At 48.7% G+C, this 26052-nt stretch overlaps 2 protein-coding genes across 28 annotated transcripts in view; both read right to left on the minus strand.

Annotated features, from left to right (window-relative positions):
• The window catches only part of SFXN5 (sideroflexin 5), a 135156-nt gene extending 112372 nt beyond the window's left edge, over nucleotides 1-22784 (minus strand). For 4 of the 23 annotated variants that reach the window (XM_021924974.2, XM_031655270.1, XM_021924970.2 and 1 more), the window contains exons 1-2: nucleotides 21778-21916; nucleotides 7197-7265 (exon numbers count right to left, since the gene is read on the minus strand). In XM_021924974.2, the coding sequence (XP_021780666.2) occupies nucleotides 7197-7265; nucleotides 21778-21879 (171 nt within the window). In that variant the 5' untranslated portion in view covers nucleotides 21880-21916. Of the gene's footprint in view, nucleotides 1-7196; nucleotides 7266-7649; nucleotides 8200-20638; nucleotides 21497-21777 lie in introns of those variants that run through there. The other 19 variants (XM_031655263.1, XM_009184413.4, XM_009184412.4 and 16 more) reach the window with 12 other exon arrangements.
• A 730-nt stretch (nucleotides 22785-23514) lies between these two features.
• Nucleotides 23515-26052, minus strand: part of RAB11FIP5 (RAB11 family interacting protein 5) — a 38265-nt gene continuing 35727 nt past the window's right edge. For all 5 annotated transcript variants that reach the window (XM_003908808.4, XM_009184422.2, XM_009184421.2 and 2 more), the window contains one exon: nucleotides 23515-25862. In XM_003908808.4, the coding sequence (XP_003908857.1) occupies nucleotides 25659-25862 (204 nt within the window). In that variant the 3' untranslated portion in view covers nucleotides 23515-25658. The remainder of the gene's footprint in view (nucleotides 25863-26052) is intronic.

Below are 26052 nucleotides of genomic sequence, written 5' to 3' on the forward strand. Positions count from 1 at the left end.
GAGATTTCTTCTGCCATATATCCTAGTTCATTGCTCTCAAGTCCTGCCTTCCACGAAGTCCTCGGACATAGGCATAATTTAGCCAAGTTCTTTGTCACTGTAGTAAGAATGGCCTTTCCCCCATTTCCAGTATCTTGTTCCTCATTTCTGTCTCACGCCTTATCAGAAGGGTCTTCACTGTCACTATTCCGTAAGTTACTTCTAAAAGGAAGGAGGCTTTCCCTACGGCTCTTCTCTTCTTAGCCCTCACCTGAATCGCCTTTAATGCTCTGTTCATGGCAATGAGACTTTTTCCAGCACTTTTTATTTTGATTTTTTTTTTTTTTTGAGATGGAGTCTTGCTCTGCTGCCCAGGCTGGAGTGCAGTGGTGCAATCTTGGCTCACTGCAACCTCTGCCTCCCGGGTTCAAGCAACTCTCTGCCTCAGCCTCCCGAGTAGCTGGGATTACAGGTGCCCACCACCACGCCAGGCTAATTTTTGTATTTTTAGTAGAGACGGGGTTTCACCATCTTGGCCAGGCTGGTCTTGAACTCCTGACCTTGTGATCCACCTGCCTCGGCCTCGCAAAGTGCTGGGATTACAGGCGTGAGCCACCACCCCCAGCCTTCCAGCACTCATTTCAAAACCATTCCAGCCTCTACCCTTTACCAAGCTCCAGAGCTGCTTCCACATTTTTAGTTATTTGTTATAGCAACACCCCACTTCTGTGGTATCAATTTCTGTTGTAGTCCGTCTGTGCTGCTATAACAGAATACCACAGGCGGATAATTTATAAAGAACAGAAATGTATTTCTCACAGCTCTGGAGGCTGGAAGTCCAAGATCAAAGAACGAGCATTCAGTGTCTGGTGAGGTCTGTATCCTTCAGAGGGGAGAAATATTATGTCTTCACAGAGAAGAAGGCAGAAGGGCAAGAGACCCTAGCAGCTGTGGGAGGCCTTTTTTATAAAGGTCTTAACCCCAGTCATAGCCTAACCGTTGCGTAAAAGCCCCCCCTCTTAATACTATCACATTCACTATTAAGTATGGAGTGGACACATTCAAACCATAGCTTATGAACTCACAGATTTTTTTTTTTTAATTTAATGTGTTACAATCCATTGCTGTTTTTCTTAATGCTCAAATTGCCCAAATGCAGCCAATGGATTTCCTTTTAAGCCAGTTCCTGTGTCTCCATCATTCTTTGAGCACTTCCTTGCTTTCTGTAGCAACACTTGCAGCCTCAGACCTGGAATCCACCATTTATTTAAGAAGCCCTCATTCCTTTTTGTGGGTAGCGGTATGCAGAAACCAAGATCTGGGTGCTAAGTGTGTTCATAGTTACTGTGGTGTGATAAGTTCTAGGCCCTTTCAGAAAACAGAGCCAGAAAATTAGAAAATATTAAGAGAGAGAGAGAGAGAGACAGTGTATGTGTGTGCGTGTGTGTGTGTGATGAGTGCATATTGGTACCTCCAATTAAAATACAACATCACATAGTTCTGTCTTTTCCCCTACTCTATATTTGTATCTCTGATCTCCCACGGTGAAAATACTGGTTCTCCACGTCAGTATAATTATTTATTCTATCCTATAATACACCCCAAATAGTTTCAGATTATGACAGGAGTTCTAGTATTCAATTGTTGTTATTAATACTATTTCAGTTAGTTTTCTGTGCCCTTCATGATGATAATCTGTCAGCCATTCCTTTCCTTAAGTAATTATTGAATTCAGGATAGCAAATGCCTTCCATCTTTGGTCCATAATTCAGATGTCATACAGCCTTGCCCTTAAGAGATCTAGATCTAATTCCCTGGCCTACAGAGAAAGCCAAAGATTTCTCCCTTTTGCTTCTGCAAGCTCCCAGTGGTTTCCTTCATTGAAAATAATTCTGTACACACTGCACCCTGGCAAGGAGACTCACAGCCCTTCAAGATTCCCCCAAATGGCCAAGCACTGTGGCTCATCCCTGTTAATCCCAGCACTATGGGAGGCCAAGGTGGGTGGATCACTTGAGGTCAGGAGTTCAAGACCAGCCTGGCCAAAGGCAAAACCCCGTCTCTACAAAAATACAAAAATTATCCAAGCATGGTGGCATGCACTTGTAGTCCCAGCTACTCAGGAGGCTGAAGCATGAGAAGTGCTTGAGCCCAGGAGGCAGAGGCTGCAGTGAGCCAAGATGCCATTGCACTCCAGCCTGGGCAACAGAGTGAGACTCTGCCTCAAAAAAAAAAAAAAAAAAAAAAAAATCCCCCAAATAATCTCTTGCAGAGATTTCACAAACCAGGCATATTTTGCTGACAGCTTCCCAGGAATTATGGTAGAAGGAGTAACAGTGCAAATTCACAGTTCTCACAAACACAGTCAGCATCACTCATCTCAAAAGAGCCCCCAGCCACACCTCACTGCGGCATCTCTTTATTGGTCTTTCAGCTCATCCCAGTATTATGGTCTCCTTCCCACTGTTTTTTTCCTCCTCTTCCTTCCCTCTCCTTTCTCCATTTAGGATCAAAATGCACCATTCTTCTCCTCTGTGAAGCAGAGCAACCTCCTCCCCTGAAGCTTTGTTAGGCATTCTTAGAACAAAGACAGCCTTCTCCCTAAGAAAAATTACAGTGAATAAAATTTCCTCTGCCTTATTACACATACAAGGGTTGGGATCTTTTTAGAGCATGGTCAGTTATAAACTACAAAGAAGTACCTGCAAAATTCCCTCAAGAGGAGTTTCTCCATTGGTTCAGCTAACGTCCCTCAGAACCAGGTCACCAGATGGCTCAAGCTACCTAGGATCTTTCTACTTCTGGACCCTCCAGCTTCCAGAGCCACCTCCTCAAGTCCTCATGACCTCTACCGCTCTCCCATCATCACAGACAAATGGGCTCATCCAAATTTCCTCCAGCTAAGCAGCAACCACCCCACATTCCCTCCCAGGGCACCAGCCAAGGGCCCTGGGAGGAAAACAGTATTTATAAGCCATGGTCTGTGGACTGACTCCAGCATTGAGGGGGAACCTGGCCCTCCCAGTGCCCCACAACTCATGGGAGGGACTCAGAGGCCTCTAATTTCCCATTGCATTGATGGAGATGACCTCGCTAAACAACCTGCCTAGGCTAGAGCCAATGAGGGGTGTGGCCACTATCTTGCTAGCCTAGAGGTCCCATTCAGGGCCCTTCCAGACTTTTTAAGGCTAGAAGATCTTCTGTTGGCAGAAGCTTTTAAAAAGGCCAGTACATAGCCTGGAAACAATCCCTAACGGGGATACAGTGCGGAGGAGAGGTGCAGATCTTTCTAAAAAGTCTATCTGAATCTCTGATGAGGTAAAGGAACATTGAAATTTGAAAAATATTCTAAAATTGGAGTTGCCTTCATTATTTTCTAGTCAGTAAATATTTAAGTTGCTTTGACATTTAATAGTTTTTTTCAGGTACGAAATTTTAAAAATTTACTCATAGGAGAAAGGGGTCAAAAATGATTTAGTGATGTAAAAGAATGTTGGGGTCTTTCAAAATGCAAGAGTTGAAGAATAAAATTGCAGTACAAGGAGGAGAGTAGTGAAATGAAATGGTCTGAGAATGGGAGGAGGAGGGACTGGGAAAAGGGACGGGGGGCCCTCCTGGCACAGGTAGCATGCCGTCCTGTAGCTGCTCATCCATCACCAAAACCCCTGCCTGTTCATGGTAACCTGGGAAGCAATGAAATACCTCCCTGCTTCCCCCGTCTCCCTCTACCATGTCTCAATGTGCCTTGAAGTCTACCATTAGCACGTCTATCCTTTACATCTCGGCTGACTCCTCCACCAAATACATGGCATTTCTGTTCAGATTTTAGGACTGCAAATGTGTCTTGTTTTGCACAGTTCTGGAACTTTCTAGAATCATACATTAGGTGGGCTAGATAAGTAGTTTCTCTAGTTTTGTGCTCTTCCAACTTTTTATGTAATTGCACTGATTATTAGGAGAATCCAGATTCTTAGGAGAATCCAGACAGAGCCCAGGTCAGCTAATAAAATACCTATGCCCTTTGTCCTTCTGAGATGCAGTAGGAAACCACCTGTCAGGGTAATTCCCACATTTCATATTACTGGGCTGCTCCCCTGGACATGAGGGGCGATGGTTCTAGGCCCTGGTGCCCAGCAAGCCTTGTGCTCCTTCTATCATGTCTTTTCTCTCCCAGAGCTGGTCAACTCCAGGGCTTAAAGCAAGTAAGCCAATGTCAGCACAGAGAAGATGTGCAGTGAAGTGCTGCCCACATGAGGGCCAGGGCCAATGCTCAGGCCTTCTGCCATGTAATCTTGGGCAAGTTCCCTAAACTCAAGTTATTTGAACAGGAATGCAAATGGGGTGAGTATAAGGGTCTGGAGACAAGTGTACCCGGGTTCATACCCTGGCTCCATCACTTGCCAGCACCATTTGCATGAGGCTTAACTTCCAGTCTGTCTTTTTCTTCATCTGTAAACTGGTACTTATAATAGCATCCACACCTTAGGGCTGCTTTGAGTTAATCTGATAAGTTAATGCATGTAAAATGCTTACAAATTGCCTTGTTCATAGTACTTAATAAATATTTGACATTTTAGGCCAGGCATGGTGACGCACACCTATAATCCCAGCAATTTAGTAGGCTGATGGGGTGGATTTCTTGAGGCCAGGAGTTTGAGACCAGCCTGGCCAACATGGCAAAACCCAGTTGCTACTAAAATACAAAAATTAGCCGCATTGGTGGTGCATGCCTGTAATCCCAGCTACTCGGGAGGCTGAGTCACGAGAATCACTTGAACCCGGGAGGTGGAGGTTGCAGTGAGCTGAGAACATGCCACTGCACTCCAGCCTGGGTGACAGAGCAAGACCCTGTCTCAAACAAAACAAAACAAAATTTGACATTTTATATGTACATGTATTCCTACATACATTTGTAAATATATACAAAACTTCTGTCAAATTAGCCTGGCGTAGTGGTGGGTGCCTGTAATCCCAGCTACTTGGGAGGCTGAGGCAGGAGAATCGCTTGAGCCTGGGAGGTGGAGGTTGCAGTGAGCTGAGATCGTGCCGCACTCCAGCCTGGGGGACAAGAGTGAGACTCTGTCTCAAAAAAAAAAAAAAAATCTCTCAAGTCCAGGCGCCGTGACTCACACCTGTAATCTCAGCACTTTGGGAGGCCAAGGTGGGTGGATCACCTGAGGTTGAGAGTTCGAGACCAGCCTGACCAACATGGAGAAACCCCATCTCTACTAAAAATACAAAATTAGCCGGGCATGGTGGCACACGCCTGTAATCCCAGCTACAGGGGAGACTGGGGCAGGAGAATCACTTGAACCTGGGAAGCAGAGGTTGCAGTGAGCCAAGATCGCACCATTGCACTCCAACCTGGGCAACAAGAGCAAAACTTGTCTCAAAAAAAAAGTCTGTCAAGACATACTTCTTAGAATGGCTGAAATAAAAAAGATTTTTAAATTTGACAATAGCAAGTGTTGGTGAGCAAGTGGAGCAACTGGAACTCTCATACATTTGCTGATGGATATATAAATTGTACAACCCTTTGAACAACAGTTTGGCAGTTTCTGATAAAGTAAACATACATTTACCACACTTACCATAGGATCCAGCATTCCCATTCTTATTCCTTCAAGAGAAATGAAAGCATACATCCACACAAAGAATGTTCATATAGTTTTATTCATAATAGCCAAAAAACTGGAAAGAATCAAGGTATTTATCAACAAGTGAATGGATAAATTCTGGAACATCCTTTCAATGGGATACTACTCAGCAGTCAGAAGGGATTAACTACTAATACATGCAATGACACAAATAAATCCCAAAAGCATTTTTTTTTTTTTTTTAAAGATAGGGTCTCACTTTGTTACTCAGGCTGGAGTGCAGTGGTACAATCACGGTTCACTGCAGCCTCAACCTCTCAGGCTCAAGCGATCCTCCCACCTGAGCCTCTTGAGTAGCTGGGACTACAAGCACGCACCATCACACTCGGCTAATTTTTTTAAATTTTGTAGAGACAGGTCTCACTATGTTGCCCAGACTGGTCTTGAACTCCTGGGCTCCAGCAATCCTCCTGCCTCAGCCTCTCAAAGTGATGAGATTACAGGTGTGAACCATTTCACCCAGCCTCAAAAACATTGTGTTAAGGGAAAGAAGCCAGATACAAAAGGCTGCATACTGTAGGATTCCATTTATATGACATTCTGGAAACAGAAAAACAATAGAAACAGAAAGCAAATGATTGGTTGACAGGGGGTGGAGACAGGGAGGAACTGATTATAAAGAGGTATGAGGGAACATGTCAGGGTGATGAAAATGCTTCACATCTTGATTGTCCATAAGGTTTGCTTCTGTGTCCCCACCCAAATCTCATCTCAAATTGTAAACCCTATAATCCCCACATGTTGAGAGAGGGACATGGTGGGAAGTGATTGCATCACGGGGATGGTTTCCCTCATGGTGTTCTCATGATAGTGAGTTTGCATGAGATCTGATGGTTTTATAAGTGCTCAGAAGCTCCTCCTCCATTCCTCTCTCTCCTGCCACCTTGTGAAGAAGGTTCCTGCTTCCCCTTCCACCATGATCATTTCCTGAGGCCTCCCCAGCCATAAGGAACTGTGAGACAATTAAACCACTTTCTTTTATTAATTACCCAGTCTCAGGAATTTCTTTATAGCAGTGTGAGACCGGACTAATACAATTGTGATGGTGGATACATGACTGAATATGACGGTCAAAACTCAAAGAACTGCACACCTTTAAAGGTAAATTATACCTTACTAACCTGATGTTAAAGCCATTAACAGCTGTTACCTATGAGAGGAGGGAACTAAGTAGGGAGGATGATTAAAGGATACTTTTTTTTCTACTTAAACATACTTGTACTGTTTGAACTTTTCTAATGAGCAAATAATTTATGTACTTGATAATAATTTCATTAAAGTTTTAAAGAATAACAATAATATCTATCTTGGAGGGGTGTTGTGAGATCCAAACGACATAATGTAAAAAGCATACAGCACAATGTATGAACTCAGAGACAGACACATAGATACATAAATAGACAGCTACAGGTAGAGAGAATTTGTTACCTTCCTCTCTCACCTCCCACCTCCCCTATTCTCTTCACTTTCCCATCCTCACCCTCCCTTAATGACCCACATATTCTGAAATGACAAGGTACAAAGGCCAAAAGGCCACTGAGGGTGACAGCCATGACTTACCTCAGTGACAAAGAGTGTGCGAGGGTCGATGATATCCAAAAAGTGCCTGAAGCGGCCATAGAAGGATGTCTGAAGAAGGGGATGAGAGAGAAGAGTGAAGGGATCAGCCGCTGTGCACCCTTCTCCAGACACTGGGGAGCCCCACCCTTTATGATTGGGGTCCCCCGGTCCCCAGGACTCCCCATGTGGGTGATAAATGCCAATGAGGCCTCAGAAATCTAAGGACAGCTTTCCTGAGGCTGAGAGTTTTCCAAAGTCAACTCAGAGAGACTACTGAGATACTCAAGGATGGGCCCATCTGCTCTTCCAGGTGCCTCCCATTTTCCCCCCTCTCTCCCAATGCCCTGAGATCTATTCTGAGCCTATTAAAAGCTCCCAAGCATCCCTGGACATGTAGGCTGAAGGTGAGGCCTGGCCCCAGCCCTCTCCCAGCCTCCCTGTCTTGCTCAGGACCTGAAGTGACAGAGCGTCCTGCCTGCCCCTCACAGGGGTCCCTCCCCAAGGTCCAGCTCTGCCTCCAGGGGGAGGTTCCCAAGTGCAGCTCAAACCTGAAAGCACCAAGCTCACAATCCTCAGGCCCTCCTTCATCCAGAGCCCTGTAGCTGCTGAGGTGCAGGACAAGAGGCAGCTCCCCCAACCTTGCCCCAGAGCAGGGGCTGTGGAAAAGGAGGGCTTTGTGCTAAGCGCCACAGGCATTAGAGCACAATGAAAGGAAACCAAGCAACCCGGCTGCTGGGCCTTCTGCCCTGGGGACTAAGCCAGCTGGGCAAAGCCAAGCTCAAGGGGAAGACAGAGGGTGCCAAGGTTGGGGATGAAGGGGAAGCTGCAATCGCTGGGGGTTCATGCCTCACTACACTCTGGGCTCTGCCCCAAATTCCTCCCTGGAGCCCCACAACTCTCCACCATCCTTTGCACAGTGGAGGAAACAGAAGCCTCCACATTCCCTCCCCTTATTTATTTATTTATTTAATTTATTTATTTATTTATTTATTTGAGATGGAGATTCTCGTTCTGTTGCCCAGGCTGGAGTGTAGTGGTGCAATCTCGGCTCACTGCAAGCTCCGCCTCCCAGGTTCATGCCATTCTCCTGCCTCAGCCTCCTGAGTAGCTGGGACTATAGGTACCCACCACCACACCTGGATAATTTTTGTATTTTTGGTAGAGACAGGGTTTCATCTTGTTAGACAGAATAGTCTGGATCTCCTGACCTTGTGATCCACCCACCTCAGCCTCCCAAAGTGCTGGGATTACAGGCGTGAGCCACCACGCCCGGACTCCCTCCCCTTATTTAGTAGGACACCAGACCCTGCAGTCAATTCCTGTCCCTTTCCCTTCCCAATAAAGACCCTGCAATAGGCTCCAGGTCACCTCAAAGTGTCCCCACACACCAGTTCTCATCCCACCTCCAATTCTCTCCCACCATGGCACCCTACATGAAGCAACCTCTAACCCCTAATGCCGCCCCTACCCAGGTGCTGTCTCTCACAAACCAGATCAACCTTCAGTCCATTCCTAATAGGAACAGCTGCCTAACCTCTTATAATCCACACAGCCTGGACCATTTCCCCATTAAAGACATACATAAGGGAGGCTCACAATGCTGTCCTGGCAAAATTTCACCTCTAAGAATGTAGTCTAAGGAAACAATCCAAGATGTTCAAAGATCTGGTCAGGTGTACATACCAAGGATATTCACTGCTGCATTATTTACAAAGGTGGATGGTTAAATAAATGCTGGTCCATTCATATGACTGAATACTATGCAGCCTTTAAAACTATGTTTTCAAACATTCATGACATGGAATAATGCTTAAAATTTTATGAAATGCATATAAGCAGTGTGATTCCAACTCAATAAACAAGGGGCTAAACAGAGCTAGACAGATACTAAGTGAAAAGCAAAAAGACCAAATGACATCCAGATCCTGGTCCACTAACAGGGACCAGGGTTCCTTAGGAAAGGAGCAGATTCAAAGGCTGGGGTAGGGAGGGTACAAGATGAAACTGGTACATTTTGTTGCACCAGAAAGTAATGAAGTCTTATCCCTAAAAAATGACGGGGACATGTTAAAAGGATCAACGAAGGGCAGGTGGTACACTGTGTTCTTCCAAATGTGATACCGGGGAAGTCCACAGCATCACTCACATAATATTCCACAGGGACTAAATAAATCTAATCACGAGAAAACAAAACAAACCCACACTGACGGACATTCCATAAATTAATTGGTTTTTTTCATCAAATATGTCAATGTCATAAAGACAAAGAAAGAGTGGGAATGAGACTGTTCCACATTAAAGAAGCTAAAGAGACAACTAGATGCACTGTGTAACTCGGGATTGGATCCTGGCGTAGGGGGGGAATGCTCTAGAGCATTATTGAGACAAGTGACAAAAGTGGAATATGGACCATAGGTTAATAAAAGTGTTGTATCCATGTTAAATCTCCTGACTATAATTACCACACTGTGGTTACATAAGAGAATGTCCTTGGTTTTTTTTTTTTTTGTGCAGTGGTGTGCAGTCTCAGCTCACTGCAACCTCTGCCTCCTGAGTTAGCAATTCTCCTGCCTCAGCCTCCCGAGTAGCTGTGACTACAGGCCCGTGACACTATGCCTGGCTAATTTTTTTTGTATTTTTAGTAGAGATGCGGTTTCACCGTGTTAGCCAGGATGGTCTCCATCTCCTGACCTCATGATCTGCCCACCTCGGCCTCCCAAAGTGCTGGGATTACAGGCGTGAGCCTCCACGCCCAGCCGAGAATGTCCTTGTTCTTAAAAGACATACACTGGGCTGGGCGCAGTGGCTCACCCTGTAATCCCAGCACTTTGGGAGACCAAGGCAGGCAGATCACCTGAGGTCAGGGGCTCAAGACCAGCCTGGCCAATGTGGTGAAACCCCGCCTCTACTAAAAATATAAAAATTAGCTGGGTGTGGTAGTGCAATCCCAGCTACTTGGGAGGCTGAGGCAGGAGTATTGCTTGAACCCGGGAGGTGGAGGTTGCAGTGAGCCAAGATTGCGCCACTGCACTCCAGCCTGGGTTACAGAGCAAGACCCTGTCTCAAAAAAAAAAAAAGACATATACTCTGATGTATTAGGAGATGAATGAATACAATCTATTCGTAAATAGTTGAAGAAAAATAATGTGTAAAAATACAGGGCAGCCATAAAATCTGGAAATGTAGGTACTATAATTGAATGTAGATTGAAGATGTCCTGATGATATCATGTATATCTGCTATCTTTCCAGACTTTATGATTACTTGTAGACAAAGAGAATAAAGGAAATGTGATGTTAAAAATTGGTAGATCTAGGCAAATAGGGAAGTTTTCCTTATTCTTCTTGCAACCTTTCTGTAAGACTAAAAGTGTTTCAAAATAAAAAGGTAAAAATTATATTTTCAAAAAAGCTAGATGAAAATACACTAAAATGCTAATAGAGATTGCCTCTGGGTAATAGGCTTATGTATGATTTATATTTCCAGATCTTTAAATTGCTTTTGAAATAAAAAAAATCAGTATTATGCATAATCTGCAGAAATGATATTACATTTAAAAATACATATTTAGAGTAAAATGCAAGCCAGTCACAGTGGCTTGCTCCTATAATCCCACCTACTTGTGAGGTTGAAGTGATAGGATCACTTGAGCCCTGGAGTTTAAGATCAGTCTGGGCAACACAGTGAAACCCCACCTCTAAAAAAAATTTTAAAAATTAGCCAGGCATGGTGGTATCCACCTGTAGTCCCAGCTACTTAGGAGACTGAGGTAGGAGGACCACCTCAGACCAGGAGTTTGATGTTGCAGTGAGCTGTGATCATGCCACTGCACTCCAGGCTGGGGGACAGAGCAAGAGCCTGTCTCCAAAAATAAAGTAAAATATGAACTGATATTTTAAGTATTATATTTGATTATGAGCTCCTGAAGGACATGGGCTATTGAATGTTCCTTTCTTATCCTCCCTGGTTCGAAGTCTCCTTACATCTCTGGAAGGAAGGGTCTCCTGCCACAGGAATCCTTGAGTGGGCTGATGAGTGGCCAATAGCCTCAAGGCTTCTGGGTGGGGTAGAGCTGGGCTGGGCTTTGAAGGGAGGGCAAGATTAGGAAAGGATAACAGTATGGCAGCTAGTGGTTCAAAGGAGGGAAGAGGATGAGCCGGGGCAGAGGAGAGAACCTGGAAGTAGAATGGCCTGAGTGAAGCAACTTCTTGAAGATAGTCCAGCAGAAACTTCAGCCTCTGACTTGTCCTGTGGATCTCGCACTGTCTTCATCCTGTCCCAGTCCTGCCAGCCTTCTTGTGTCACTTTCCACCACAGCTACTGGGGGAGACTCCCAGATAACGCCATTTGCTACACAGACACCTACAAACGCCTAATGAGCTAGGCTCAGGGTGAGAGGTGACAATGTGCTAGCAGCCCTCACTCTCAGCACCTCCTCAGCCTCGGCGCCCACTCTGGCAGCACTTGAGGAGTCCTTCAATGCGCCACTGCGTGGGAGCCCCTCTCTGGGCTGGCTGAGGCCGGAGCCGCCTCCCTCTGCTTGCTGGGAGGTGTGGAGGGAGAGGCAAGGGCGGGAATCGGGACTGTGCTCGCCGGCCAGCGTGAGTTCCAGCAGGCGCGGGCGCAGTGGGCCACGCACACGGAGCGGCCAGCCGGCACCACCGGCCCAGGGCAGTGAGGGGCTTAGCACCTGGGCCAGCAGCTGCAGAGGTTGTGCCAGGTCCCCCAGCAGTGCTGGCCCACCGGCGCCGCACTCAAATTCTCGCCTGGTCGTAGCTGCCTCCCCGCCACGCAGGGCTCGGGACCTGCAGCCCGCCATGTCTGAGCTCCTCCCCCTGCGGTTGGCTCCCAGGTGGCTGGAGCCTCCCCCAAGTGGGCTGCCCCTGCTCCCTGGCGCCCGGTCCCCTGGACAGCCCAAGGGCTGAGGAGTGCAGGTGCCGCTGGGGACTGGTGGGCAGCTCCACCTGCAGCTCTAGTGCAGGACCCACTGGGTGAAGCCAGCTGGGCTCCTAAACTGGATGGGGACTTGGAGAACTTTTATATCTAGCCAGAGGATCATATGTGTACCAATCAGCACTCTGTATCTAGCTGACCTAGTGGGGACTTGGAGAACTTTTCCTTCTAGCACTCTATGTCTAGCTCAAGGATTGTAAACGCATCAATCAGCACTCTGTGTCTAGCTCAGGGTTTGTAAATACACCAATCAGTACTCTGTGTGTAGCTCAAGGTTTGTAAATACACCAATTCCTACTCTATATCTAGCTAACTCTGTATCTAGCTAACCAGCACTCTGTGACTCTAACTCAAGGATTGTAAATGCACCAATCAGCACTCTGTCAAAACGGACCAATCAGCTCTCTGTAAAATGGACCAATCAGCAGGATGTGGGTGGGGCCAGATAAGCAAATAAAAGCAGGCTGCCCCAGCCAGCAGTGGCAACCCGCTAGGGTCCCCTTCAACACTGTGGAAGCTTTGTTTTTCACCCTTTGCAGTAAATCTTGCTGCTGCTCACTTTGGGTCTGCTCTGCCTTTATGAGCTGTATCACTCACCACGAAGGTCTGCAGCTTCACTCCTGACAGGGAAACCACCCACCAGAAGGAAGAAGCTCCAGACACATCTGAAAGTCTGAAGGAACAAACTCCGGACACACCATCTTTAAGAACTGTAACACTCACCACGAGAGTCTGCAGCTTCATTCTTGAAGTCAGTGAGACCCAGAACCCACCAATTCCGGACACAAAGGGACACCAAATGAACAAGCCCTCAAAGAGCTCAGAGTCCATCAAGCTAGACTAATAACTATAAACAAATAACTAAAAAACACTGATCAGAGTTTAAATGAAGCATCGCAAAGTGCACTGGGGACACAGAGTTCTTCCTATGTCTTCCTAGTGTAAGTCAAGGAGGTGTCCCAGAGGAGCTGGGACCAGGGGGTGGATAAGTTTACCTAGCAGAGGAGGGTATATGCAAGAAGATGAAAGCATGAAACTTAGGATCAGAAGCTGCACCGGACTCCTGTGGTCTCTTCATTCATTCACCATTCAACCCACCACCAAGGATCTACTGTGTGCCCAGCACTGTGCTAGGTCCTGGAAGTAGCAAGGCTGACCAACTGTGGGGAAATGAGGAAGAGCAGCCACAGATGATGCCTCGCTTTCTAGTGAGACATGAATGTTAACCAGAATGGGGACAGCAAGAAGCATACTGATTAAATGGGAAGAAGATAAAAACTCTGTATTGGTCATATCAGTCTGCGATACTTAAAGGGCTTTCCAGATGTAATTTTTCAGCAAACATTTGGACTGAGATTCAAGAAACAGATTCTGAGTTGGAAATGTCAGGTACAGATTGGCCTAAGACCCCCACCCCACCCACTATAGAGACAAACCTATAGTCTAAGTCAGATTTACTGACTTACTCAACAAAGAGGGGCACAAAGCAGAGAATTATGGGGTGCCTTGCCAAACAAAGAAAAATATTTAGTATATAATTTAAGGAAGATAGAGTAAAATTTAAATGAAGCAGTGCTTCAATACGCTCCACGCAAAGCAAGACCATATGGAAAGGAGTCAACGTAAGTCTGGACCAACCACTCAGGGTCTTGTTTCCTTAAAAACTATAAAGTTAAGATTAATGAGAAATGTTGTGACCAGAAACCCCTTATTTGCAGCTATGGGTTCATTCTCTGAGGCAAAGTGACTTATACCTGCCTATCAAGAGGTAGATGGTTCATTCCTAATGATATGATTTAAATAGCAAAGTTCTTGGCAGTCTAGGACCTTATAGAGTGAGACACGAGTATGAAAGAGGTGGTTACTAGAAGAAAGTTGTTCGATACTTTGTAGCTCCTGTGGGTCCTTGTGAGAAACATTGTTTCTTTGCAGCTGGATCTGTGTCTGTTCCTTCCTGCCTGATGAATGAACGGCAAGGAAGGTTTTTACTTTCACAATCTCAGTTCCTTTTTATTTTCTCAATAGTATAAAATGTATAGCTTCCCTCCCAAATTCGGCTCCCATCTTTTACCCCCTCCCTCCCAAATTCAGCTCCCGTCTTTACCCAATCACACAATCCATGGATGTTTTTCCTCCCTTTTTTCTTCACCGGAAGAATGAGTCAGTCAAGTGATTCCTTCTCTTTCCCTTCACAAGAAAGGTGAGTCAGCTAATTCTCAGCAGGAGCCCCAGGCCTGCAGCAGCTGCTGCCTTCCCACTTCCACCAGCCAGCTCTCTCCCATCTGCAGGCCCCCCAGTGAGAGCAGGCCTTGGGAGCAGCAGCTGAGGGCAAAGATCCCTGAAGAAGCTAACAACGCCCCCCAAATACACACACCAGACCTCCAAATTACTGCTCTTCGGGATTAGGAATAATATACTCACTGAATCTACAGCCCAAAGCAGAAAGGCTGGGCCAGCCCAGTAGTCCTGAATCAGCTGCACCCTGAACCACCTGGGTACTTAAAAAACCAGGCCATATACCCAGGGATTCTGATTCTATTGCTCTGGGGGTGGCCTCCAGCTATCAGTGTCTATTTTAAAACCTGCCCAGTGTGACTCTTGGAAATGATGACCCCTCTCCACTGCACAAACCAGCCCAGGAGCAGCATTAGAAAAAAACTCACTGTGTCGCCTATAGGAAGTAAATGATTAAAATACATAACCACCTGCAAGGTACTGTGATTTTAGAACTTTATTTCAAGCAAACTATGAGACATTTCCCCTCGCCTCCCAACTCTCAGCCCACACAAACTTCCCAACCTTGAAGTGAAGAAAGCATTTTTCTGCCCAGCAAGCTCTCCATACCCCAGAGGGAGCCTGTGCAGCCAGCCTGCTCTGCCCTACTAGGCCTTTGTCCCCAGCACACTCATACCTCCAGTCATCTCAACAGATAAGTGAGACTTCCAAAAGAGCAAGGAATTTTTGTGTTATTTTTGAGACAGCGTCTCACTTTGTCACCCAGGCTGGAGTGCAGCGGCACGATCACAGCTCACTACAACCCCCACTTCCTGGACTCAGGTGATTCTCCCACCTCACCCTCTGGAGTAGCTGGGACTACAGGCATGTGTCACCACGCCTGGCCAATTTTTATATCTTTTGTAGAGACAGAATTTCGCCATGTTGCCTGGACTGGTCTCAAACTTCTGGGATCAAGCGATCTGTCCACCTCAGCCTCTCAAAGTGCTGGAATTACAAGCATGAGCCACCACACCTCACCAGAAGTTGTTAAAAAAAATTCTTTCCTTCTTTTTTGAGACAGAGTCTCACTTTGTTGTCCAGCTGGAGTGCAATTGTGTGATCATAGCTCACTGCAGCCTCGGACTTCTAGGCTCATGGGATCCTCCTGTCCCAGCCTTTCAAGTATCTGGGACTACAGGTCCATGCCACCATGCCCAGCTAGTTTTTCAATTTTCTGTAGACATGGGGTCTCACTATGTTGTCCAGGCTGGTCTCAAGCTCCTGGCCTCAAGCAGTCCTCCTGCCATGGCCTCTTGAAGTGGTGGAATTACAGGCATGAGCCACTGTACCTGGACAACAATTTTTTTTTTTTTTTTTTTTGAGACAGTTTCGTTCTTGTTGCCCAGGTTGGAGTGCAATGGCGCAATCTCAGCTCACTGCAACCTCTGCCTCCCGGGTTCAAGCGATTCTCCTGCTTCAGCCTCCTGAGTAGCTGGGATTACAGGCGCCTGCCACCGCGCCCAGCTAATTTTTTGTATTTTTAGTAGAGACCGGGTTTCACCATGTTGGCCAGGCTGGTCTCGAACTCCTGGCATCAAGTGATTTGCCCGCCTTAGCCTCCCAAAGTGCTGGGATTACAAGCATGAGCCATCGTGCCTGGCACTGGACAACAATTTATTTACAGATGGACTGAAACACAAATGGGAGAAAGTATGTGCGTTTGTTTCCTGTCCTGGGGCCCCAACATGGCAAACATGGTATGTGAGCCAGAAGGGAAAACAGTGAGTTCAGGAGAGGAAATGAGCAGAAAAGGAAGAGGAAAGGAAGCAAAGCAGGTCTCAAAGGTTCCCTGGGTGCTGCGCTGTCATCTCCTCCCTTTTATTAGGCAGTTGGGGTAGTGGTTAAATGCAGACTTTAAGTTTACAGGAGAAACAAGCGACAAAGGAACATGCTAACCACTACCAGAGAGATGCCATCAGCTACATTGAGAAGGAGGGGAATTCTACAGGGACGAACAACTGTTTCTTCAACAAAGAGGAAGGGAAAAGAGGAAGAGAGAACTAACAGATTAAAAGATACAAAAGAGGCCAGGTGCAGTAGCTCACGCCTGCAACCCCAGCACTTTGGGAAGCCGAGGCGGGTGGATCACCTGAAGTCAGAAGTTTGAGACCAGCCTGGCCAACATGGCAAAATCCCATTTCTACTAAAAATACACAAATTAGACAGGCGTGGTGGCGTGTGCCCGTAATCCCAGGTACTTAGGAGGCTGAGGTTGGAGGATCACTTGAACCCGGGAGGCAGAGGTTGCAGTGAGCTGACATCATGCCACTGCACTCCATCCTGGGTGACAGAGAGAGATTCTGTCTCCAAAATAAATAAATAAAAGATACAAAAGAGATACCCAAAGGTAATAATATGTGGAACTTACGGGATCCTGATTCAAACAAACCAACTACAAATAAATTATGTCATGATCAGGGAAATATAAATAGTGACTGGTTACTTGATGATATTAAGAATTAATGGACGAGACATGGTGGCTCATGCCTGTAAATCCCAGCACTTTGGGAGGGTGAAGCAGAAGAATCGTTAGAGGCCAGGAGTTTGATACCAGCCTGGCAAAACAGCAAGACACCTGTCTCTACAAAAAAAAAAGAAAACAAAAAATATATATACACACATATACATACACACACACACACACATATATATGTGGCCATGCATGGTGGCACACCCCTGTAGTTCCAGCTACTCTGGAGGTTGAGGCCTGAGGATTGCTTGAGCCCAGGATCTCAAGGCTGCATTGAGCCATTAATTACTGTTCCACTGTACTCCAGTGTGGGTGATAGACAGAAACCCTGTCTCTAAAAAAAAGAAAAAAGAAATAATGATTTTAGGCGTGTTAAGGGCATGGTTATGTTAAACAAATAAAAAAAACCATTAATATCATGTGATAAAGAGAGCACTTCACCTCTGTGATATTCTTACCTCCAAACCCGTAACTCCGGTCTACTCAAAAGAAAGACATTAGGTAAACCCAAGTTGACGGACACTCTATAAAATATCTTCCAAAATTGTCAAGGTCATCAAAAACAAGCAAAGTCTGAGAAACTGTCCCAGGTACTATGACTGCCACAGACCAGAGGAGGCTAAAGAGACATGATGACTAAAGGTAACATGTTCCTGGATGGGATCCTGGGACAGAAAGGAGACATTAGTGTAAAAAATAGTAAAGTTAAGTCTGGAGTGTAGTTAATGATAACGTACCAATGTTAGTTTCTTAGTTTTGAAAAATATAAAGTGGCAATGCAAGACGATAATAGAGGACAATGGGTGAGGGCTAGGCAGGAATTGTCTTTTGACTTCTCTAAGTGTGAAATTATTCCAAAACAAAAAAGTTTATTTGAAAAAAACCTAACCAAAGAGTCCTTATTTTTTAGAGACACCTACTAGTAGGTTCAATGAAATGATGGGATATTTGGGCTTTGCTTCAGAATAATTCATTGGTTGGGTCGTGGGGATGGGTGTATAGATGAAACAAGGCTGGCTTTAAGTGGGCAACTGTTGAAGCTGGATGATGGATGCATAGGGGTTCACCGACAACTGTCTCCAGATTAGTATGTTTGTAAACTTCCATAATAAAGTTGACAACAAACAAATAAACAAACAAACATGAACTCTGGAGCCAGACTTTCTGGGAAGTTACTTAATCTGTTTGTGTGCTGCAGTTTTCTTACCCATAAATTGGAGATCATTGCACCTGCCTCACAGTGTTGTTGTGAAAATTCAGTAAGTCAATACACAAAAAGGCTGGAATGATGCTTGGCTATTGTCACCATCTTACAGAGAGAAAGATGGTCACAGACCACCAACACCCATCACCCTTTCTTCACACTCTGACCCTCCACAGCCTCCACCCTCTTTCTCCCCCTGTTCTCTTGCACAGGGAGACCCCTGAGGGAATAAAGAGGAGTTCTAGAGTGACTCCAGGGAATAAGGAAAGACCTTGTTGGGGAATAAGAGTCATGTCCCTGGCATGGGTGCTGGGAGTGAATCCTGGATTATCAACTACCTTGAAGCAGGCTTCTGTCAGGCCAGCACAAGGTACTATAAGCATATATTACACAATTATTACATGCCAGAGCAGGACACAGAGATGTGGGCTGGGCCCTAAAGGAGCTCATCAACCCAGTATATACATGGCCAATCTTTGTGTCTTTAGACTCACCTCCTTAAAGACACCCCAACTCTGGAATATCTCAGCACTGATTAATCTTACACTGTCAAACATGCCCCCATTTGGTTGCAATTTTATAAGATCCCTAAGGGACAATTTGGAGAAAAGTTGGTCCACCTTTCCAATCACAACCTTACAAGTCAATTTAATTCAAGTCCACAAAGCCCTACTGAATTGTCTCCAGGATATTCATGTATACAACAAACCTTCATTAAGTACCTCTTAACTACCAGGCACTGTGATGAGCCTTGGAGAGTCAACAGGGAGTGAAGGCAGGCACAGCCTCCACTTCCACAAAGTCCATAGTTGAAAGGGAAACACAGATGGCAAAGAAATACTCATCACAAATCAATGTATACACTGAGATAGGTGTTTGCAGTAAGGAAACAGTCAAAAATTCAACCTGGGAGTGGCAGGAGGCTTCTCCAAGAAAGTGATGCTTCATGGATACACCAGGGATGAGGAAGAGTGGGAACAAGAGTTGCAGGCAGAGGAAGAGGTGATGTTCCAAGCAGATGGCCCAGTGGTGGGAGGGAACATGGTGGGTTCAGAGGCTGAAAAGCAGCCAGTGTGATGTGAAGGAGGGTGCGAGGTGTGGGTGGTTGGGTGGTGGGATTCAAGGAAGAAGTAGTCAGTGGGGTGGGCCACGTATACTTTGGGGGCCCCTTCAGAAGTTAGGTCTTTATCTCAGAAGCAGGGGAAGCCATTGGAGGGTATTTAAATGTGCAAGGGTGTGGGGAGTCCCTTGATCAGATCTGTATCGTTGGGACTCTGCCTTGCAGAAGGAGGAAGGACTGGAAGAGGGACAGAGTGGAAGCAGGGAGACATGTTGTGAGGCTACTGCAGTGACCCAGGAAGTAGACGATGGGGGCTTGGTTTAGGATTCTGGCAATAGAGATGGGTGGACTTGAGAGCTGTGTAAGAGGTAAGATCACTGGGCCTCTGGTTGCACTTAAAGGATGAGGGAGAAGAAGGAAAGAACAGGCAGCTCCCAGGCTTCTGGCTGCACTGATTGGGTGACAAGTTGAGCTGCTTGCAGAGCCAGGGAGCCATGCGGCAGGAGCAGGTGTGGACTAGAGAGAAGATCCTTAACATGGATGAATCAGATGCAACATGCTTTATGCAGGTCACTATGCTGGGGAGGGGAGCTTCAAAAGTGGATACAACAAACACTAAATTTTACTGCCTGCAGGAGCAGTGCCAGGAAGAAGTACCGTATGGCTGCAGGAACAGGGTAGCCTCAAATGTTTATCTATTGCTCTAGAGCAGTGCTCACAGTAAAGGGCTCAGTCATATAAGCTACTAAGACATATTTGATAAACGTCCGTTGGGTAACTGAATGTCCCAAGTGCCACATACAGATAACAGACACCAAGGAAAAAAAAAAACCACACAAATCTTTTACTCGGCACATTACTATATGCCTAACTTGTCTCTATCAGGGCAAGACAGAGGCAGAGAAGGCCCAGTTCAGCCCCTTCTCGCAAAAGGCCTGCAGGGGATTTGAGGAAACCAAGTCATCACACAGCAAACATTTAGAAGACCACAGGGCACTGTATGGAGAGCTATGAGGATCCGACTCAGGTGGCCAAAGAGGTGTGCGGGAGGGAGTCTGCAATCTCATGGGACCAGAGGGAAAAAGGGACCAGAGGCATAGGGAGCAAGTGTTTGCCTGAGAGGCAGGCCCGACTGAGCCTGTAAGGATGAGCAGAATGGGGGTGGGAGCGGTGATAGGCAATGTAATAAGGTCACTCAAGTCCAAGCAGGGACACCCCGACAATCTCACCCTAGATGGCCTCCTACACTGGAAGGAAGATGTCAGTCTCACCTCGGATACCTACATGCTGAGATGGCCTACTTTTAAAAGGAATTAAAGTCCTGTTAAGAAACACTGGGGACATTTTTTTCAGACGGCTCAGGAGCCAAGTTCCCTAATAATCAGCAAAGCTCGGGGTCCCCCTTTGCTGGAACCAATCCCCCTTTCACCACCACAACAAAAAAAATTAAAAAAAAAAAAAAAAGCCACCGCACCGACCTTTGTACAATTTCCTTTCTTCCTGCAAAGTTCTTTTCTGGCCGCCTCGGCTGCCGCCCACCCCCGGCAAGCCCCGGTTCACTTCAGCGGTCTCTCTGCCCGTTTCCCAATAAATTCCGTCTCCTCGGTGCAGGAGGCACGGGAGCCCGAGGGTCTGCGGCGCGGGAGCGGCCCCTCCCCGGCTCCGGTCTCCGGGCCCAGCCAGGCGCCCGGACTCCGCGTTGCACCCCCGCCTCCGCAGTCCAGGGCCGAGTCGGCGACGCCCCAGCGGGGGTCCCGGAGGGAAAGGACCCCTGTCGCCGTGCCCCGAAGAGCCCGAGCGGGTGTGCCCAGAGCCAGTGCCCGGCGACGCAGGGGCCCAGGCGCGGGAGACCCTCCGCAGAGGAAGCAGCGAGGGAGAGGCTGGGGGGGTTCCCGGGCGACAGCCCCTCGGAGGGACGACGGCCCCAGGGGATGACACAGCGTTTCCCTCACACGCCCCGGCTACATCCCCGCAGGGCATCGGCCGGCTTGCTGCGCCAGCGAATCCTCAACCCAAGAAGGGGAGCAGGGACAGGGGACGCCAGACCGCCGCTCGCCTCCGCACTCGCCCCCCCAACCTGCCGCGCGCGCCGGGCCCGGCTTGGGGGCCAGGGCTGGGGAGTGACCGCTGGGCGCGACGCTGCCCGGCGGTTCCGCCAGCAGCTCGAAAGGAACGTCAGTCCCCACCGGGGGAAAAAGTTAGAAGGCATCCCGGTCACGCCAACTTCCCATCCAGGGCCGGACTAGAACTTTGCGCCCGGGGCGGGCGGCTGCACAACCCGGAGCGACCCTGAGCAGCCGCTCGAAACCGGGCGCTCGGGACCTTGACCGCAGCCAGCGGTGGCCAATCACAGGGCGCCGCGGGCGGGAAAGGCTAGAGGACGCGGACAGCCGGGGAGTGACGGCGCCAAGGACCAATGGGAAGCCACGGTGAGAGTCCGTGCCCGCCCCGCTGACCAATGGGAAAAGGGTGGCTGTGGCCGAAGTCCCCCCTGGGCTAGCTGCAGGCTCCGCTGGCCGCCGGTGGGAGACCCTCGGGCGGAAGGGGACTTTGGAGGGGAGTTTGCTGGTCGTCTCTCTGCCACCCGCCGGCCCGCAGACCACAGCCCGGTCCTCACCTGCTGGAAGCGGGGTTTGCCCAGTTGGAAAGGAGGTGCATCGCTCGAGGCGTTAGCGGCACTAGCCGCCGCCACCGATGCTGTAGTCGCTGTATCCGCCATGGCCACTGACGCCCGCAATCTCCGGCCCTTTTAAAATGTCCCTCCTCGGCCCCCGCCACAGCTGCCTCTCCCGATTGGCCCTAAGCAACCGCAGCGAGCGGGAGGCGCAAGGGGTTGTGGGGAGTGTAGTTTTTCGCGTCCCGACGCTTGCAACCCTAGACTGCAGAGAGTTGCGGCCGTCCGGGGAGGTCTCGGTGCCCGCTGTCCGCGTTGCAAGGTGCAAGGTCGGCAGCCCAGGAAGGGTGTTCCTGTACGACGACCACGTGCCACCCCTCGCTGCTTACTTGCCCCCAGAAGTTAGAGTGGCTGCCGTGGGCGTCGCTCCTGGGGCCAGGCAGCCCAGAAGGGTCCCATTCAAGTGGGCCCGACTTGGGACCAGATGGGCAAAGACTCCAGGCAGAGTAGGGTTAACCGCAGAAGGCTTTCTGCAAGGAGTTGCACTGCGGAACCTTCTCGTCGTTTCCTCCGTCGTCACCCTGCCCACTCGTCCTGTGCTCTCCCGCTGTCCTGACACTCAGTTCCTGGAGCATGCTGGGGCCTGCCCACCCCGCGACCCCTGAACATTCTGTACCGAGAAGACTAAATCTTCGCCTGATGCTGGCTCTCTTTCTGGCTTTAGCCTAAACATTGCATTTCCCAGTCCATCACTCTGCTTCCACAAAATCCCATAGAGGCTCCGTGGCACCCAGCACTTCTCTTTTGCACTCACAATTACTTACTGTTCTGGATAGTCTTTCTTACTGTAAGGTTCACAGGGCAGGGGCTATGACTTTTTGATTCACTTCAGTTTTCTGAGCCAGACGTAAGAGGGCTCACAGTAGAGACTCAAGTAAGTGTTGGCTGTGAGTTCATCAGTGGGGGATTAAGAGCCCTGACAGCCTTCACCTTGTCTGGCCAACCAAGGAAGATCCCTCCTGGGCCTAATTCCCGGGCAGGAGAAGAACCTGGGACTAGGGCGGGTGGGGAGGGCGTTAGGTAAGGGGGAGTATCACAGATTGTGGAGTAAGCACCAGCATGGATAATGAACACACACAGTTGTAGAATGGATTAGCTGAAGATACCCAGCTGAACTACCTGGTCAGTGAGCCAGACTTGGGGAGTGGAGAAGCTGCCTCTTTTGCCCAAGATGACAGTAGAAATATTTGGTCTTCTAGGGAACCCCACTTGGGGTCTCATTAGTCTCATGGTGGACTGCAGGGTTGGCTCATGTCTGCCAGTGTTTCTGGACACTACACGGGCTGTGGCAGTCAAAGTTTTTCATCCTCTAGTAGTTGAACCACAAGAAGTACTTTTCATAAAGCTGGAGGGAGATTTTAGCTAGCCATGAAGAACAATTTGTATCTTGGATTTGTATCTTATCTTCCCCTGCTAGACCATGCAATTTGAGAATAGGAATCTATTTCTTACCCTCTGTATTACCAATAAATGGGCCCATCTTAGGTGCACAATAAATGTGGGTATCCTGGGAGTCAGAAAATACTAAGTTCAGGCTACTGGGCAACACTGTGTTACTGCCCTGATGTCAGGGCAGGGACAGGGCCATCCAAGAATCCCATCACCCTGATTTAAGGTGCCTTCTCCCACAGCAGCCTCCTGTACCTGTTCATTCCAAAACAGGAACACAACAGAGCCACCTGCAGTACATGAATGTTTTATTCTTCATAAAGTGCTTAAAACATGAAGAACAAGCTCTTTATAAAGAGCCTTACAACTAGGAAGACAAACAGCAAAGCAGAACCATTCCTGCTCCCTGCCCAACCCACCTGCAACTCTCCTCCAAGTGTGGCTAGGAGAAGAAACATCAACAAGGACCCTGGGCTTCAATTCAACAACTCCTCTGAAGCCATCCATGCCCTGGGCATTAGGGAGGCCCACAATCAAAGGTCAGGGCCTGGGCTGGGACTGAATAAAGCCCAGAGGAATCCCCAGTAGGGGGGGTGACTCCCTGCTCTCAGAAAAGGTACTTACTTCTCTAATACCCAATGACCCCCAAAAGCATGACTGAAACCCTGGGAACCAGTGGACACTTTTCTCAGCTTTGATGAGTGGAGTTTAAGGTAGATAATGTTACAGGCGCTTTCCTCCATGTGTAGCGCTCCTCTGCTCCATCCTGGCGGCAGACAGACATCACCCAGAGGGCACGTGTCTGCCTGAGGCCTTCCAAAAGCAAGCCCACAGGCCCTCTCCTGAAGAAGTGGTGGTCCCAGAGGAGCTCTTGCCTCCTTACTAAGCCATAAGTATCCTCCTTCAGCACCTCGTCAGCCCCCTTTTTTGCTAATTCAGGGTGCCCCAAGCCGCCAAAGTTCCCTGCAGATGCCTTGGGGAATCCTACCACGTTTTCTGCGAGCAAACCAGGGGCTGGGCCAAATGCCAGGCACTTCATTTCAAAGTGCACTGCAGGCAAGCCCCTGGGGCAGAAGGGACAGGCTGAGACAGCAGCTTAGTGGATGGATGGGAGGGCAACAAAGGCTTTTTCCTAAGTATAGGTGTCTCCCACAGGCATAGTGGGACCTCCCACTTCCAGGCAAGCTGACTGGTCTAGCATGGCTAAGTCCTGAGGCCAAACAGAATGAGAGTGAGCAGGGTAGCCCCAGGCCTGCCTGCCTGCCCGCCTGCCCAGCAGTGTTTATCCTGGGATCCTCCTATTGGTTGAAGGAGGAGAAGACAGCAGGAAGTTTGAGGGAGCAGCAACTTGGCCAGATCAAGAGATTAACTCCAGGGGAGGGGAAGAGCCCACAGTAGGGCTGCCCATTCCCATTCCCAGGGCCCTGAGAGAGCCATCCCTATGTACTCAACAGGTGAGAGGGGGACGCCACACAGCGGGAGAGGTCGACATCCAGGGGCTCTTGACCCCGCACACAAAAGGCACATTTTAATTGGTTTCCAAAAGTTCAAACCCTGCAGTAACACAGAGTTTTGGCATCTGGACAGGCAACAAGAATAGACATGGAGGCTTGATCCCCAAAACATAAGCAGCCCCAAGCCCCAGCCTGGAGGGGTCTACACATTGGAGGTGGTCAAGAGCTCGAAAAGCAAAAAGGTATTCTCCCCGCACCCGCCCCTGCACCCCACACTTTCCCATGTGACACTTGTGGAAAGGTCAGAGGAGGCAGGGAGCAGCCTGAAGCACACACATCATCCACCTCTGTCCACACGGCACTCGCCCCACAAACAGCGCCAGACTGAAACAGACTCAGGACATGGCAGAGACTGACCCAGACCACACAGGCTCCTTGCTCTCAGGAGAATGGGTGTGAGGCTGAAGAGCAGGCACCCTGGTTGCCCATAACTCACAGATAAACAGGCAGCGTGGTCGCTGTCCCAGGAATACTAGAAGCCCCTCCAGGGATTGGAGGGAAGTGAAGGGGATGGGGCTTTGGCTGTGGGAAGAAATGGCTGACCATCCTTGGGGGGTAATAAAGTATGTGCTAGCAACCAGTCTTGTCCCAGATTACCGCATCAAGTTACAGCTCACCCCTGCTCTGTCTTGGGGGAAGAGTTCCAATTCCCTGGGGCCCCCAAAGCTGAGGGGTAGGAAAACAGGCAGGTGGGAAAGACCCAGGGCTCCCAAAGATACACAAATTGTGCACAGAACCTGATGCCTCCAAAGGGAATCCAGAGGGCCCCCCTTCCAGCAGCCCCAGTCAAGGCAGGAGGGAGAGGAACAAGGAGTGACAAGGCAAGACCGACGATGCCCCACTGCAGATGAGAGTTCAGCAGGAGGGAGGGCGGGCAGCAGCAGGTCCATGCCAACCCTCCTGGGGGTGGGGTGAGGAAGGCTATTTGGGGGGGCCCGGGGGGATCTGCAGCAGTGTGGGTGAGGTCTCCATGATCCGCACCAGCAGCCGGTCGATGTAGCTCTCCAGCTCCTGCACATGCTCGTCCCGCTGGCTCAGCTCCCGCTCCCGCTGCAGGAGCAGGCTGATGAGCTCATCGTGGGTCAGGTGGTAGTACTTGGCTGACTGGTCCAGCACAGCTGAGTCCTGAGGCCGGACCGAAGACAGTGAGCAGGGGAGCCCTAGGCCGGGGTGCCCGCCTGCCTGCCCCCCTGCCCGCCTGCCTGCTGCCCTGCCCGCCAACACCTAAGTTTCACCACCGCAAGGCCCCGGGCTGCCTGTCTCCAATGCCAGAGGCGCCCTAACTGGCTTCAGGACTCTGACATGGGGGACCTGG

This window comes from Papio anubis, chromosome 14 (genome assembly GCF_008728515.1).
Source record: "Papio anubis isolate 15944 chromosome 14, Panubis1.0, whole genome shotgun sequence".
NCBI classification, from domain to species: Eukaryota; Metazoa; Chordata; class Mammalia; order Primates; family Cercopithecidae; genus Papio; species Papio anubis.